At 47.6% G+C, this 17861-nt stretch overlaps 1 protein-coding gene across 2 annotated transcripts in view; it reads left to right on the top strand.

The window, feature by feature from the left end:
• The window catches only part of IFT52 (intraflagellar transport 52), a 201980-nt gene that overhangs the window by 24394 nt on the left and 159725 nt on the right, over nt 1-17861 (top strand). For both annotated transcript variants that reach the window (XM_078650500.1, XM_078650501.1), the window contains exon 2: nt 10212-10336. In XM_078650500.1, the coding sequence (XP_078506626.1) occupies nt 10212-10336 (125 nt within the window). The remainder of the gene's footprint in view (nt 1-10211; nt 10337-17861) is intronic.

Here is a 17861-nt window from a genome sequence, read left to right on the forward strand (position 1 = left end):
AGTCAAAGGGTGTCTACCCTCCCAGGGAGGGGTTTAAAGTGGCATTGTGCGTATTGCAAGAGTTTCTGCTCCAGGTCTCCTCGACGTCCCTCATCTTGGTCTACTGGAGTCACAAGTCTCAAAATGTAGGGCTCTGGGGTCAGCAGGCTAATGTAGAAAGAATCAAACCAGTCTCTCAGTCAAATATTCGGTGGCCCATGACAGAGTGAAACCCTGCAGGATAACACCACACCCATTATAGTTCGAAGGGGTCAACTTGCATCTGGGCTGGAGTTTGTTTGACTGACACAAACCTGTCACTCGCACAATGTGCGTTGTTGCAAAGTATAGACCCCAGTGTGGGGCGTAGTGCCCCCCCCCCCGGCGTGAGGTGGCAAGAAACAACTACTGGCAGTGAATCAGGCACTTATACAGGCTATAAATCATGCACCCGGCTGGCCGCACTGTTACTTTCTGAACTATCCTATTGGAATGTGCATGCCATGGAAGACCTGCCAACAAGATGTGCTACACGCAACGCCCTCTAGTGGCTGGCAGACAACACCGTGTCTGCCCTCGAGCGCCATAGCTCTAATCCCCGAGGTGTAGAGAGCCACCCGGACTCTCTACAACAATGTTGCGATTCACCCACACATCCCTCGGGGCGGGCTCGCCCCGAGGGTATAGATAAATGAGCTGAAGAGCGCTCGGGGTCTTCCGGCTGAGAGCATAAGTGTTGCCTCCTGTGTGTTCCGTCATAGCGCTGCTGTGGCCCACATGACCTGGGCCCCGCCGCGCTACACGAGGGAAAGCGGCCGTAGAGGAGCAACAAGTGCTTCTGCGGCAGCGCCGAAAAGGAAAACATACAAGAAATAGGAGGCACCCGAAGCGCCTTTTTTTATTATTTTTTTTTTTTATAGAAATAAAACAGACATACAGAAAAACAAACCAAACTTCACGAGGCAGAAACATAGTGGTACAGTATCAGGGGTCCATGCGGGCAGAGCTCAAAGGCTGAATGAATACAATGCAGTAGGATAGAACGGGGACTGGGGCGGACAAGGAAACAAGCGGAATCATTGACATCAGAAGAAAGGTAAATGCCAATTAGGGGGACGAGGAAACATCAATGGGTACATCCTGAGGGGGAGTACATATATTGCCACGATAAACATTCCATTGGGACCAGACTCTACCCCATTTCTTGGGCCGTCCCCGGGAGAGGTACACAGTCTTCTCCCGGAACATGCACCAGTCCATGTTTTCTTTCCATTTGGATAAGGTAGGCGGTCTATGCGAACTCCAAAGCTGGGCAATGTCCCTCTTCGCGACCATATTGCCAAGGGTCGCCCATATGATCTGTGCTGAGCTGTAATCATTAGGCTCCCAAACGTTCAACAAACAACGCCTGGCTTCAGGCAGCAGGGACACACCCGTAACACTTTCCATGACAGCATGCACTCGGGACCAGAACCTGACCACCTCCGGGCATTCCCACAATATGGGGAGAAAGGAACCAGACATCCCACAGCCACGCTTACATAACCCATCCAGGGAAAAACCCATTCGAACCAGACAAGGCCCAGTAACATACACTCTGTGAAGTATCTTAAACTGGACGAACCTCAAACGAGCAGGAATAGCGACTTCCTTGGGCGAGGACAAAGCAGATTGCCAGTCCTCATCGTCCAATTCCAGTCCGTCAGCACACCACGCAGCCCGGAGGCGGACCAGCAAGTCAACTCTGTTGTTGATGAGTTTCTTATAAATCAGGGAGATCGTGCTGTCGGGCACATGACCATCCAAAATGCGGTCCTCCAGAGGGGAAGACTCAGGAATATCAGTACCCGCTGCAAACACAGACAACAGAGCATGACGGATCTGGGCGTATCTAAAGAATTCATTGGCACCAAGATCATACTCCACACGCAGCACATCAAAGGACTTGACAGTACCCTTCGACCACAGATCTCCCACTCTGCTGATACCAATCATATCCCATTTATCAAAACCTTTTGTCTTCCATAGATAGCCCAAGCATTCCGAATCATACAAGGGGGTGGCCCGAGTAAACCTGCCACACCAGCCCAAAGCCGCATTCGCATCACGCCACACTCTCACTGCAATCTTAGTGGGACCGGTCAGCGTTCCACGGAGACCACCAGAGTACAACGCTCTATTAAAGGTCCCCCCTAGCAAAATTAATCTATCCATGGAAAACGCCGGGGCAGGGCCCGGTGCGTAGGTCGCATGATTAATCCCACTTAACTGGGAAGCCCAATAGTAACGTCTGATGTCCGGGAGGGCTATACCGCCGTCATACCACGGAAGCGTGAGTTTAGAAAGAGCAATACGGGCACACCCATCCCATCCCAGTTGTCTCTGTAGGCTCTCCACTTCCCGAAAATAGCTCGAGGCAATCGGGTCAAAGGAATTCTGTAGTGCGTACAAAAATCGAGGCAGAGACATCATTTTGAATAACGCCGCTCTACCGAGGGGCGACAGCAGCAACCTACGCCAGCGAGCCACATCAAGCGTGAGCCGCTGAAGGGGGGGCAGTAAATTAAGCTCATATCACCTGGAAGGGTCCAAGGAAACATAAATCCCCAAGTACTTGAAACCGGTCTCTGTCACTTGAATCGGAAATCTACGCGGCAGCGGAGGGAGGTCTCCAGCCAAGACGTAGACGCAGGATTTAGCCCAATTGATAACAAGACCGGAGTTCTTTCCGAAAGAAGTCAGAACATCGAAAAGTACATTGAGGGACTTTTTGGGGGAAGTGAGATATAAGAGGATGTCGTCCGCGTATAGCGAGACTCGATCCTCGAAATCAGGAGACCACCGGATGCCCCGCATAGACGGTTCCCAACGGAGCCACTCCGCCAAAGGTTCGAGAGTGAGAGCAAAAAGCAAAGGGGACAGCGGACAGCCCTGTCGGGTACCCCGTCCGAGCGTAAAAACGCAAGACACTCTGCGATTAACAACTACCTGGGCCAGGGGACTCTCATAAAGAAGTTTCACCCAGGCTATGAAGCCCAGCCCAAACCCGAATTTCGAGAGGGCCGCCCAAAGGTAGGGCCATTCGATAGTGTCGAAGGCCATGGTAGCATCAAGTGAAGCCAAAATGGCCGGTTCGGTAAGCATCTCGGCTCTCGCGAGAACCCCGTGGAGTCTGCGCAGATTCAAAGCAGTATTGCGGTGAGGGATGAAACCGGATTGATCTGGATGGATCAAGTCCCCGATCACAGTTACTAAGCGATTGGCCAATAGCTTAGCCAAAATTTTGGATTCGGCATTGAGTAAAGAAATGGGTCTGTACGAAGTACAACGATCCCGTGGCTTGCCCTCCTTAGGAATGACAACGATAGTAGCGAGCTGCTGGTCCAAAGGGAGGGAGCCAGACTCCAGGGCCTCGAGGAACATATCCCGTAAATAGGGCGCCATTTTGTCTGATAGATACATCTGCCAGTGGATTCCTCACCTTGTGAATATCCCCCTGCGTCAGCAGCATCCGGAAATTCTTTTTGCAGCTTCACGCCGACGTGGACTGACGTCACAGAGGCCCGGTATCGCGCGCGATTCCGCTGACGTCACCGACCCCATATTAGGCCCTCGCCGGCGTGATGACATCCATTCCCTTTTTTCCGCGTAGTTGACGCTAACGGTTTTCTAGGGATCGTCCTTAGCTTTTGCTGTAACTTTGTTACTTTGTATTATTCGTGTTTCATTGTCTTCTCTTTCGACGTGTCTTCGAGGAAGACCAGGTTTAAAGCCTGTGGGGAATGTGGCAAAACCATGTCCATTACGGATCCACATGAATGCTGCTTATGGTGTCTAAGCTCCGACCACGACGTCAAAGACTGCCAGTCTTGTAGGAAGATGACACCGAAGGCCCTTCAGGAGAGAGAAGCTAAGCTTCTTGTGGCGAAGCTTAAAGGAAGTAAGGAGAAGAAGAAATAGAGGTCGCGGACTTGACGTTCGAGGTCAAGGTCTCGTTCGAGGTCGCGATCGGACTCGTCCTAGGCCCGTGCTTCGAGATCATCTAGAAAGAAGCATAAGAAGAGGACCCATGAATCCCGACATCGCTCGAGGAAGGACTCTGGTTCTAAGCCGAAGTCGCAGGTGAAGCTGGTTGAGAAGGTGGTGGTATCTTCGGCTTCGGAAGAACAGGACGCCGAGAGTGAGGCGTCGCATGCGAATTCGCCAGGTTCACCGAAGCAGACGGCGAATCCATCTCCGGTTCCATTCCATCCTTCAGGTCGGCGAGATGAAGGTGAGGAGGAGGTGGTTGGAGAGGGAGAGGCTCAGTTGCCCGAGGGTCTGTCGACTCTGGTGCACCAGCCCGAAGAGGAAGTTGACGTCGTTTTGACTCCACGCCCTCAAGAGCAGCCTGGTGGTTCGTACCCAGCCTTCCCGGCTCCAGGTCAGGATCCGACGCATTTCCCAAATGCAATGTTTGGTATATATTTCAGGGCTATGTACCCCTCTGGGGCTCCTGCTGGTCCCACGGGTCCGATGGCGTTTGGTCTGGGTGTTCCCCAAACCTATGCACCTGTGCCCTTTATGCCGACTCCTGCACCGCATTGGCATTTTCCGACGCCGGCAAGGCCTTCGACTCCGAAGCCATCGACGCCGAAGTCGTCGTCGCCGAATCCTCGACGCTGATTCCATCAACCCTGATGCTGAACCCTGAGCGACATCGTGGGATTCTTCCTCGTCCGACGTCGGGATCGGCGGCGGCACTGGCTCCGTCGGAGTCGACAGTGGATCAGTCGGCTTCGAATGTGAAGCACAGGTCGAGGCGTGAAGCCCAGAGGCTGATGGAGGAAGAGAGGTTTTGTGAGGAGTATCTGGAGGAGGGTAAGCTGCAGGAGTCTGAGGACCCATTTGAGGACCTGACAGTGGCTAGTGGCCTTGAACTGTCCCCTGAGTGGGATTTAGTTTCAGTGTCGGATGAACCCTCTAAAGATGTGGCTCCTTACCATGTCGTGATAAAGAAGGCTGCAAGTTTATTGAACATTGCTCTACCTACTGCTGAGTTTAAATCAAATCTTCTCACAGAGGTCCTTCACTCACCATCTTCAGTGACTGAACCATTGCTGCCTTTTAATGATGCCCTTAAAGAACCAATTTTAGAGGTTTGGAAGAATCCTGAATCAGCTCCTGCTGTGTCTAGGGCTGTTGCCAGTAGATATAGAGCTGCTCCTGATGACCCAGAACGTTTGTCCACTCACCCTCTGCCTGAGAGTTTGGTGGTGCAGGCGGCCTGTTCCAAAAGATCAACGGGAGCTTTTCCACAGGTTCCAGCAGAAAAGGAGTCAAGGAAACAGGATCAGGCTGCTAAAAAGGGTTTCTCCTCTGCCAGTATGGCATTGAAGTCCACAAACGCGACCTGCCTGATGGGGCGTTATATCCACGCCCTGATGGACACTGTAAAACAGTTGGTGCCCAAGATACCGGAGGAGGATAGAAAAGACTTCCAGGAGGTAATCTCGGACACTCAGGCTGCAGCAAGGCAGGTGATTCAGAGTGGATTGGACACGGCAGACTCTGTGGCGAGGGTCATGGGCTCTTCCGTGGCAACGAGGAGAGCTGCGTGGCTAAAATCGAGTGAGTTTTCGACAGATGTCCAGTCTGCATTGATGGATCTTCCATTCGACGGGTCTGGTTAATTTGGCAAAAAGGCAGACGCTGCTTTAGAGCGCTTTAAAGACAGCAGGGCGACAGCTAAGTCGTTGGGCCTTCAAACCGGGGGCACCTTTGGGAGACGTTCTAGAGGATTTAGCAGATCTTCTTTTCGATCCTACAAGTCAACACAGCAGCAGAAAAACACGCTGTACAGGTCATATAGGGGCAAGCAAAGAGCCCGTTCTCGAGGCCGCCAAGCTTCCTCCTCTTCCTCCTCTTCCCCATCCCAGCCCACTGCCAACGCAGCAAAGCAGCCCTAGATCCGCCATTCCGGATCATGTGGGCCCAGTGGGGGGTCGGCTTCCCCATTTCATACGAGATTGGGAATTGATTACATCGGATCTTTGGGTTCTCAAACTCTGGGGGAATGGGTATGCTCTTCCCTTTCGGGAATTTCTCCCAAATTACCCTCCTTGCCAGGGTTTTTGTTCGGAGGACCACCTGCTTCTCCTGCAGGAGGAAGTCCTGGCGCTGTTCAGAAAAGGTGCAATAGAGGTGGTTCCGGAGCAGGAGAGGGGTCAGGGATGCTACTCCCGGTATTTTCTGATCCCCAAGAAGGATGGCAGGCTTCGGCCAATCCTGGATCTCAGGATCTTGAACCTTTACCTGAAACAGGAAAAGTTCAAGATGCTCACCTTTGCTCAGGTTCTTCAATCGCTGCTGGAAGAAGACTGGATGGTGTCGATCGATTTGCAGGATGCGTATTTTCATATTCCCATCCTGAAGTCGCACAGAAAGTATCTCCGTTTCACGGTTGGGCCGCAACACTACCAGTTTGCGGTCCTTCCGTTTGGTCTTACTACTGCGCCTCGAGTCTTCACCAAGGTGATGGCAGTGGTGGCAGCACATCTCAGGAGGTCGGGGGTACCTGTATTCCCGTATCTGGACGACTGGCTGATCAAAGCAGAGTCGCCGGGGAAGGTGCTCCGTCATCTGCAAGAGACAACTCAGTTGTTGCACAGGTTGGGTTTTTCGATAAATGTACCCAAATCTCACCTGGTGCCCTCCCAGCGCAACCTGTTCATAGGTGCGGTACTGGACACTACTGTATGCCGTGCATTCCCTCCTCCTCAAAGGATTTGCGACATACAGGAGAGGATTCCTTTATTCTACAATGGAGCGGTTGTTCCGGTCCTGAAGGTCCTACGTCTGCTCGGTCTGATGGCTTCTTGCATTCTGTTAGTCAACCATGCACGCTGGCACATGAGGGCACTCCAGTGGTGCCTCCGCAGGCAGTGGTATCCGCACAACGGAGATCTCAGGGAGTCAGTGAGGATCTCCAGAGAAACTGCAGCGGATCTGTCTTGGTGGAGCGTGGAAGGCAATCTGTCACAAGGAAAGACTTTTCAACTTCCTCCATCGGTGGCCACAGTGATAACTGATGCATCCACTCTAGGGTGGGGTGCTCATCTGGGGGACCTGGAGGTCAAGGGTCTTTGGTCTCCAGGGGAAAGGTTGCTTCACATCAACCTTCTGGAATTGCGGGCGATACGTCTGGCGCTCAAGGCCTTCCTTCCTTCCCTTCGCGGTCAGTCAGTTCAGGTCCTGACGGACAACATGACCACGATGTGGTATGTCAACAAGCAGGGAGGAGTAGGGTCGCGGAGTGTCTCTGCAGAGAGGCTCTGCGTCTCTCGTCCTGGGTTCAGGACCATCAGATTTGTCTGATGGCAAATCATCTGGCCGGTGTTCTGAACGTTCGTGCAGACAGTCTGTCGGCAGTTCTCTGCCGACCACGAGTGGAGGCTTCATCCAGAGGTAGTTTGTCACGTCTTTCGGACGTGGGGAACTCCTCAGGTGGACCTGTTTGCCACTCATGAGAATGCTCACTGCCCGTCATTCTGCAGCCTCCAGTTTCCGTTGCAGGGAGCCTTGGGGGACGCGTTTCAGTTGAGTTGGGACTCGCAACTCCTTTACGCGTTTCCTCCCAAACCCTTGATTCCTCGGGTTCTGAGGAAGATTCGCCAAGACCGGGCCCAAGTTATTTTGATCGCCCCGGATTGGCCAAGAAGGGTGTGGTACACAGACCTTCTCTACCTCTCCTCTCACCCGCCGCTCCGTCTCCCTCACAGGGCAGATCTCCTCTCCCAGATGGAGGGGCAGGTTCTACACCCCCACCTCCAGACCTTACACCTTCATGCCTGGAGATTGAACGGGGCAACCTGAGTTCCTTTTCTCTCCCACACGATGTGGTGGATGTCAATTTGTCAGCCAGGCGTGACTCCACTAAGTCCATTTATTCCTATAGATGGTCAAAGTTCGTTGCTTGGTGTGGGGAGAAGTCCATTGACCCTTTAAGGGCTCGTTTGTCCAATATTCTTCAATTTGCTCTTTCCTTGGCCAGCAGGGTTTTGCGGTCGCAACTATTAAGGGTTATTTGTCGACCTTGTCGGCTTTCCTTTGTTTGCCTGACCAGCCCTCTTTGTTTAAGTCACCTATTGTTTTACGATTCATCAGGAGCCTTACCAATAATTTTCCTCCCACTCCTTTTATTGTACCTCAATGGGACTTGAACCTTGTTCTTACATTTTTGATGGGTTCACCTTTTGAACCTTTACACTCATGTCCCTTGAGACTTTTGTCTTTCAAGACAGTCTTCCTTGTAGCAATTACCTCGGCAAGGAGGGTAAGTGAGCTTCAAGCTCTTAGTTCAAAGCCCCCGTTTTTATCCATTCATGCTGATCGAATGGTTCTTAGGACCAGGGCTGCTTTTCTGCCGAAGGTGGTAACTCCTTTCCACCTGGGGCAATCTGTTACCCTTCCTACCTTCTATCCTCCCCCTCACCCTTACAAGGAGGAAGAGCGGCTTCATTGCTTGGACCCTAAGAGGGCGGTGAGCTTCTACCTGGACAGGACAAGAGAGTTCAGGTTGGATGACCAGCTGTTCGTTGGATTTGCTGGCTGCAGGAAAAGAAGATCTGTGCACAAGCGCACACTCTCAAGATGGATACTTTTATGCATCAAGATCTGCTACTCCCTGGCGGGTAAGGAACCTCCAGAGGGTATAAGGTCTCATTCTTCTAGAGCTAAGTCTGCAACATCTGCTCTTTCTAGAGGTGTGCCTGTATAGGACATTTGCAGAGCCGCGACTTTGGCCTCCCTCCACACTTTGGCGAAGCATTACTGCTTGGATACTGAGGTGGGGAGGGACGGCCACTTTGCGCGTTCTGTCCTTCAAGATTTCTTGGTATAGAAGAGTGGACACCCTCCTCCGGGAGTGGGGACTGCTGTGGGAATCTATTCACAAGGTGCGGAATCCACTGGCAGATGTATCTATCAGAAGAACAAGTTACTTACCTTTGGTAACGCGTTTTCTGGTAGATACAGTATCTGCCTGTGGATTCCTCACTGACCCACCGCCTCCCCGTTGTCCACTCTTATATACCTTACTTATTGTGTGTGTGTGTGTGTATATATATATATATATATATATATATATATATATATATATATATATATATATATATACAATTTTTTTTTATTGTCAAAGGAAATGTTTATTACAATTTGCTTTCCTGCATTGGTTTCACACTGTGTGTTATCTGTACATTGTGTACTGTGTATACTATGTATATTTCTACTGTCATTGATCCGTCCGTGTGCCTCGAAGGCACGGAAAAAAGGGCGGAACTGATGTCATCACGCCGGTGTGGGCCTAATATGGGGTCGGTGACGTCAGCAGAGTCGTGCGCGATGCCGTGCCTCTGTGACGTCAGTCCACGTCGGCGCGAAGCTACAAAAAGAATTTCCGGATGCTGCTGACGCAGGGGGATATTCACAAGGTGAGGAATCCACAGGCAGATACTGTATCTACCAGAAAAAGCGTTACCGAAGGTAAGTAACTTGTTCAATGGTCAAGGGCCAGAGGCACTTAGCTCGGCAATGAAGAAAGGAGGTGACAGCAGCGACGAGGGACTATCAAAGGGGCCCAGGACTGCTGATTGGACACTGTTTACTGTTTAACTCTTGACTTTTCCCCAAAGTGTTATGTGAAAGGAAGTCTTTGTTGTGTTTAATTGGCTGCTGTAATAAAGAGTGAAGAAAGTACAACATAATCCTCGCCTCTGGTCCTTACATAGAATCCCACAGCCTATTGTACAAATGAGTTGTGCAGTACTTGCTTTCTTTCACAAAATCCTGCAATTCATGAAAATGAAATCTTCACTGAAATAGTTGGGAGGAAAATCACATAGGAGCCCTGACTACAGAGAAATAGCAGGAGGACCAACATCGACATCTCCACGTAAAGCCTGTAGTCCTTTGAATGTGCAGTTAATGTAAGAATGTACTCCTTCAAAATAGAAGAGTGACTGTACCATGGCCTCCACTTAAAAGACCTAGTAGATATAACTTGACTTCCTTCCCAGGCGGCTAAATAAGAATGACAGATATTGAAACAAAATTAGATTACCAGATGCCTGTTATCCTCAAGCATATACATTTATTTCTAACACTAGACAGCACAGTACCAATGAAGTGTTTTCAGCTCAATACATACATGTGATGCTAGTTGTGCTTTACATGGTCATTGTTTTCTACTCCAGGTAACCATGGAAAAGGAGAATCGAAATATTATTGCTTTCAATACGTCTAAGAGGGAAATATTTACCACCACTAGTGGATACAAGTCTTTACAGAAGAGACTCCGCTCCAGTTGGAAGATACAGAGGTAAGCTGTTCATTTTCCAACTTGGAAGCTGTTTATAACTCCCATATAGCTCATATGCAACAGGATGGCTACTTGGAAAGGATATAAGTATTTTAGATGACTTTCTCTGAGAGGCACTCATTTTATAATCAATGTAGGCATCCGTCATCTGTATTATGTTCGATTGCAAATGTGTAATATTTGTAGCTAGTGGATTGGATATTTTGTAACTATGGGTCCCTCTAATGTTATACGTAAACATTTATAGAAGAGTTTTGAAACATTATTTATCAGAATACTGTTTTTTTGTTCCAGAGAAGTGCCATTAGTTTGCATAGTTTCATCCTTAATGAATGATGTTAGCAATTATGGATGGGTGATAACCTGATATCTGTCTAAAAGATTTGGGTTAAAAAATATATTCTTCTGCAGTTAGAAGTCATAAGAGAAACCCATTATTTAAGAACAATTTAAACTCAATACAACATTAAGTTAGATTAACAGAAATAACTTTGAAAATGTTTATAATGTTTCACACACAATAATTATTCAACTGAAGCGCCCACAAAGTTAAAAATGTTTGCGTTGGAATGGTAATCAACATTTGAACATAGGACATAGCCTTTTCTCTTCTTACGTAGTGGTTCAAAAGTTGCCAAAATGCATGAAAGCGAGGTAGTTGCTCACCCACTCCTTCCTGGCCATGCTCAATCAAACCGGGTAAGATTATATTTTCTTCACTTGACCACTTTTGAAGACCTACCTTAATTAAATTTCAAAGACTGTCAAAATTCTTTTGAGTTGCGCGCCCTGTGGTTATCATTAAGAAGGTTCTTGTCACTTATTAACGCTGCACATATTAGTTATTTTTGCCCCATATCAACCTGTGTGTAAAAACACCTCATAGTACCAATTTATAAAATGTTAGGGTGCAATGGTTTCCTTCTTCTAATGCAAGCCCATAAAAAGGAAGCTGTTGAACAAAATATAAACGATCAGAAAGTCTCTTTTAAAAAATAAAGTGCTACACGTCATTGCTTAAAATTAAAATGTTTTAAAATTGGAAGGATACATTTTGCACATTCTTCTTTGTAAAAACCACAGAATAAAACTATATGGAGGTCAGACTGCTTTGAAACCTTATCGCAGGGGCAAGGAGACAGATCAGAATGGCTGAACTTTTTTGCAGGAAAGGCCAACATCTGAGGGATTTATTTCATTCGGGACCTCATTAAGATGTATCTATTCTGTGGTAATTTAGTAATTCCTAAATAAGCATACTCCCCCCAATGGGATATAAGGTATTTGTTGATAAAATGCAACTAATTTCTTTGTGCGGTTAGATTGCTGTCGGTCAAGGGCAGTCTTGTTTAGGTAGATATTCTTTAGTTCAAGCTCTGAGATCTTCCAGCATGGGCTAGGATCATAAAACAATTCCCTTAGCCCAAGTGCGGTCATAGTTAACTTCACATAGGGATGCAAGTCATTTTGTGAGAGTTATCTAGATTTAGGCATTTTTTTACTATAGATTGGGTAAGATTTACTGTGTCCCTGCGCAATATGGAGTGCATAACATGATCGGTGGTAGCTTAATTCAATCAGACACATAGGGCAATCCTAGCTCTAGATGGCAGATATAATTTGAAGAAGATCTGGGAAGTGAAACAGTGACCTTGACGAATCTGTCTTCCAAATTTTGGAGTTGATCTGCAGGCACCATGCCCCACACACCTGCCCCATAAGAGACGGCGGATACTGTCTTTGCTTGATAGATATTTTTGATTACTTTGAGAGGTTTTGATCCTAGCTTTTTAACGAAGCTGAGATTGCTCACAGACTCCTCTCCATCACTAAGGCCCTATTCTCTACCATGGTTTACCAAGACAGTTTTTTGTCAAACATAACCCTGATGTACGAGAAGGACTCTACCACCTCCAATTTTCGTGTGCCAATATGGAAGTTGGGTGTTCTTTTAGCTGTAGGTTTCCCCTTTTATTAGAACGATGGGTTTGGATTCATTGACCCTTAGGTCCAAAGAGTACATGTTTTACATACTAATTATTATATTTATTTACGTGTATTTTCGTACTTTTATGATCTGTATTTTAAATGGATCGAATAAAGAAAGTGATGATGATGAATGTAAAATACATTTTCAGTGCAAGATAAGGTATGGGGAAGAAATGCACCCAGGGTCTTTTGGGTCAAACCAGGTGAAGGATTTGTTAAACTCTTTTGCAAAGTGTTTGTGATGGTAGGAACACACTCACTGTCTGTTGGTTTTTAAAATTGCCAAAATTCCAACGAAAGGTCACTTTTGAAGTTCCTCAAATCCCACCACTTTTTGTGTTCCGTAGTTCGTTGGTGGTGTTATTCCTATTCGGGAGATAGAGTCCCCTTATGGAGCAGGTGCCTGTCTTTACCCCAGACCTGGTTTCTCTTATTGGCAAGATCTCAAACCTTGGTTTTGTTGACTGCTCTAACCTCCCTAGATCTAAATGATGTAGGAAAATCCAACCTAGATGGGGAAATACGTTTTCCAGCTCCTTTGCTTGATAACTCTGTTCTTCAATTGCAAACCTTAAAATGCCAGAAATTCTCTTATGCAATCAAGATTCGTTCTGAAGCATTGTCAGCATGGATTCCTATCCACAAGTGCTTTAGTTTAGGGTGGACATTTCATTGCTGCCCTTCCTAAGCCAACTTGCTTGTTTTTTCCGATATTTCGTGCTCCAGATTCCTGCTGATTCCAAACTGTATAATTTCTGGGGTGTCGTTTTCTGACCCATTTTTTCCACAGCTGATAAATCAAATGCAGCTTGTTCTTGACTAGAGCGAGTTTTCAAAATCTTGTCCAAGATAGGTTATTGGGAATGTGGACTGTCACTCTATCTATTCTCCAACACATTTGGATTTCTTTGACTGGCTCTGGGGTACATAATGTATACATCCTACAGACCAATTATCACTTTCCCTCCCGAACAGAGAAATACTCAGCTATTGGATATTCCAAAGGTATCTGGAATTAGCCAATGAAGGCGGGGGTTTAGGTAGGGATAATGTGCCTATTTAAAGGAAGGACCTGATGTCTCTCCACAACCAGACTTCCTGACATTTTCCAAGTAACTTTAAAGTTTTGCAGGCATATAGTGCCACAAGAGGTTAAGACTCGTAGTGGTTGGTAGAAAAAGTATATTCTTCCCATTTTTGCTTTTACAAAAAAGTCGATAAAGTGGGACTTAAGAAACAGGCAAAAGAAAATTAGCCTTTAAATGTTAGTGTACTTTTCAGGTAAGAGAGTAGGTGAAATTGAGTCAGTAGGTTTAGACTCATCAACACACTATGTACTCCATGTTATTTGGATTTTTTTGTTAATTAGTGCATGCGTTTTAGTGGTAATTACCGGTTTGTGCTCACTGAACGCTATGCGGCCTATTTTAAAAGATCTGTAAATGTTGTTGTGTTCTGAGATCACAGGATGCATACTCTGCCCTCTCCTCCTGCCTTCCCTTTGCGCACCGCACAGCTGATTTTATTTTTATGAAAGTCTTGCAGCGGTCTTGTTTTATGAATAACTTTGTAGGCATTATAGTTGCATGTAAGCAAACTACTCATTTTCTGACAGAACTAATCCGCAACAGTATTGGACCCCAAAACAGGTGGAAATATTTGTCTACCCATCTCTCATCTTGTGGTTTTTCAACTTTTTTGGTCAGAACTATAATTATAAAGTAACCAAATGTCTACTAGGTAATCCAAATTTACAGTATAACTACCATGCTACCTCCAACATGTTCTAATGCGTGTCAGTGTTCCCGATACACACCTATCTGTTCCGAAGTGTCCGTGGTCAATGACTTGGTTATTTTTGTACCTACATCACCTTGCATCTCCATCACTATAAGCACTTATTTATTGTATTTGCCTCTTTGCTTCTTACGCAATGTGTCACTTATCAAATCAATGTCTTGTACTACCCCCAAAAAGTATGGGATTTGGCTCCAATCTTAGCTGACTACCAAGTACTTCTTATAATTCATTTATTGCTCACACCAATATTTTTAGGTCTCGCCTGTCGATGCGCATGCGCATCGAGCAAGCGAGACTATAGGGGCTCATCCAGACTTTATCTAACTTGCAAGGAATCGTGGCGATTCCTTGCAGTGCCCGTGACTTTTAAGCTCAATGCGCATGTGCATTGAGCTTAAAAGCGCGTGCACATGCCCCCAGCCGCCTGCCTTGCCTACTCTCTCACACAGCCTCCCCCAGCTCCGCCCCCTCACTACTTGATTGCACGGCCGCTAGGCCGTGCCTCCCCTACTCTCCTCCCCCCTCCTCCTCTCCTCCCCTGCCTGCCTGCCGCTAGGCCGTGCCTCCCCTACTCTCCTCCCCCCTCCTCCTCCTACTGCCGTGTCGCACCTCTCCCCTCTCCGCCCCCTCCCCTGCCAGCCGTGTTACGGTGAAAGGCTTGTTTGTTTATTTTACCCGCCGTGTCTCTGCTGCTTCCCCCTGTCCTGTCTCTCCTCCTCTCCCTCTCTATACCCTCCCCCTCCCCCCCACCACTCCCATCAAGTCCCTCTGGCCCTTCCCTCCTCCCCGGACCCCTCCTCCCCTGCCCCCTCCTCCCCTGCCCCCTCCACCCTTTCTTGTCTATTGCACTTCTCTGCCATCTGTCTTTTCTTGCGGAGTGATGCTGGCTTTCACAGCATGCCGAGCTGCTGCGTGCGTCCCTTCTACATTAACTGGCTCCTCTCTCTTCACCGACCACTTTGGCGATCGGCGTCCTGAAGCAGCAGGTAGAACAGTGTGAAACAAGCAACAGGGACCGATGCTGGGGATTAACCTTCCGCAGACCAAAGCCACCCGACCTGTATAACTCTGTGTCAGTGGTGCGTAGTGTCCTGTGGCCGCATCCAACACTTCCTGTGCAGTGCATATCTGCCCTGGTGAAAATACTTTCTCTGGGGAGTTTCCAGCAGTTTAATGGCTTCACTGGTATTTCCTAGGGAATGGGGCATTGCACAGGAGAGTGTGCCGTCGCCTTTCGGTATCTTTTTATGCGTCGTCCCGCCATGTACTATACTGTCCCCTTGCACACGTACAGTTATATGAGAAGGTGCTCAGCAGGGGTAGGCTGCATACATCCTTTTGCTGCCACTGCTCCGAATGCTAGTCTTCGTTCTCCCTGCTCCTCAGTTGCGGGGCTGTGCTCACACCGCAAACAGTGGTCATTAGAGCTCGGCCATACGTGTCAACGTTTGGGAGTAAGCGAGAGGGAACTTAAAGTTGTCCCAAATTGGTTTGCACGTTAACTTGCATTTAGCTAAATTCTTTGTTTCTTTATGGAATGCATTAAAATCGCCAATCAAAAGGATACACTTCTTTTCAACGTGCAGGCTTCAAGACAAACCAGCATTGGCCAGGTGATTATTTATGCAGCCCCTCACCCTCCAGGCTCATGCTGTGACAGCACACTCCTCCATCCCTATGGGCGCCCAATACTCTCCCCCTCCAGGCTTGTACTGCAACATTACACCCCTCCACTCAAAGACACTCCCACGCCCCTCCCCCCACGCACCCCCCATGAACATACTGTACCATTGCACTCTTCCATCGCAGGACACTCCCAGGTCTTCACCCTCAAGACTCATGTTGTGCATCACGCTCCGCCGTCTCTGGAGGTGCCCAAGCATCTCACCCTCCAATATGGCACTACGACGTCACACCCACCTTCCTCAGAAACTCCCTGGCCCCTGACCCTCCAGACTCTTACTGTGACTTCGTACTTCACCATCCTTGCAGGCGCTAAAGCTCCCCACACTGTGCCACCCCACGCCTCTATCCTAAGATACTTTCAGGCCCCAACTCTCCATTCTCATACAGTGTCATCATTCCCTCCAACACTGGACACTCCCAGTCCCCCAACCTCCAGTCTCATGCTGTGCCATCACACCCCTCCATCCACAGGTACTCACACGCCCCCCCACCCTCCAGTCTAATACCGGTGCAGTCACACACCTCCGTCCCCAGGCACTCGCAGACCCCTCATCCTCCAGTCTCATGCTGTGCCATCACACCCCTCCATCCACAGGTACTCACACGCCCCCCCACCCTCCAGTCTAATACCGGTGCAGTCACACACCTCCGTCCCCAGGCACTCACAGACCCCTCATCCTCCAGTCTCATGCTGTGCCATTTCACTTCTAAATTCTCATTCAACTCTTGTATTGCATCCTCTTACTCCCTGGCCCTGTAATCTCCAGTCTCGTATTGTGACATCATACTGCTCTATCCCCAACCACTCACATCCCCCCCACCCTACAGTCTGATTTTGTGCAGTCATGCTACTCCTTCCCCAGGCACTCCCAGGCTGCCTACCCTCCAGTCTCATACTGTGCAGTAACGGCACCCTCAACACCTCACTCACACTCAACTCCTCACTCACCCCCACCCTCACTCACCCTCAACACCTCACCCTCACACAGTGCAATAGGTCTCGTAGGATTTTTAGTTACAGCTTTTACAATTGTTTATTGCTTTTTTGATTTGTAATTCTTTAGCATTGGCAAAAAAAAAAAAAAATGCAAAAGATTTACAACAAAAAACCCATAAACAATTCTAAATGCACTAACTCTAATGCTGCGAGACCTATTGCATTTCCAATGCTTGTTTAATTATTCTGCTCTTCCACACTAAGTGCCAAAAGTTGTCTCTTTCGAATACATTATGTAAACAGTTTGGAGAAGGGGCACTTCATCTTCCACAGTTATTCTCTTGTGTTGTATGTGCCTTAGAGATGAACTAATTGAACAAAACAGAACTTAATGAGATTGGCACCTCCTGTACCACCTTTGGTTCACACTTCATTTCACTTATCACCCGTGTCTCTCCAAGTACACAATGTGTGTCCTGAAGGTCTACGTATGTTAATCACTGGGTTCATTAAGACAGTAAGATATTTCTTTTTAGAATGTAATTTGTATTCGCAAAGTCTTTTTCCCAAATATCTAAATCATATATATGTTTCAATAAAGTTTTATTAAATCTCAGTGTGTAATATCTGCAGATATCTATAAATCAGATTTTGATGCAAATCACATTCTGTTTGAGGTCCGCAAATGATATCAAATGCCTATGAGCCACAATATCACCTTGATTTCTGATCTAAATCAAGTTCCACCAATCAGGTCCCTCCAGGGTGGTTGGGTAATTGTTTACATCTCATTCCAACCAATCAAGAAGTTTATTTAATGAGTTTATCATCCCCCTTATTGCTTTAACCATGCCCTCACAATAAGAGCATAACTTTTAAGAGGGATTGAAGCCCTTCGAGCTCCTGGCCAACATGCATTACGTGCAACAGACACACCTTTTTGAGACTCTCACATTCTGGCTCTATGGTTGATTCTCCCCTTGGATAAAGTCATTCATCGCCACCATTTTTTGTCTCCCAGTAGTACGAGTGAACATCCGGCATAATTTAGACACCACTGCATTTTGACTGGTAGCATTTCTTTATGGACAGCCTTGGCATATAACCTGTCCA

Source organism: Lissotriton helveticus, chromosome 7 (assembly GCF_964261635.1).
Source record: "Lissotriton helveticus chromosome 7, aLisHel1.1, whole genome shotgun sequence".
NCBI lineage: Eukaryota > Metazoa > Chordata > Amphibia > Caudata > Salamandridae > Lissotriton > Lissotriton helveticus.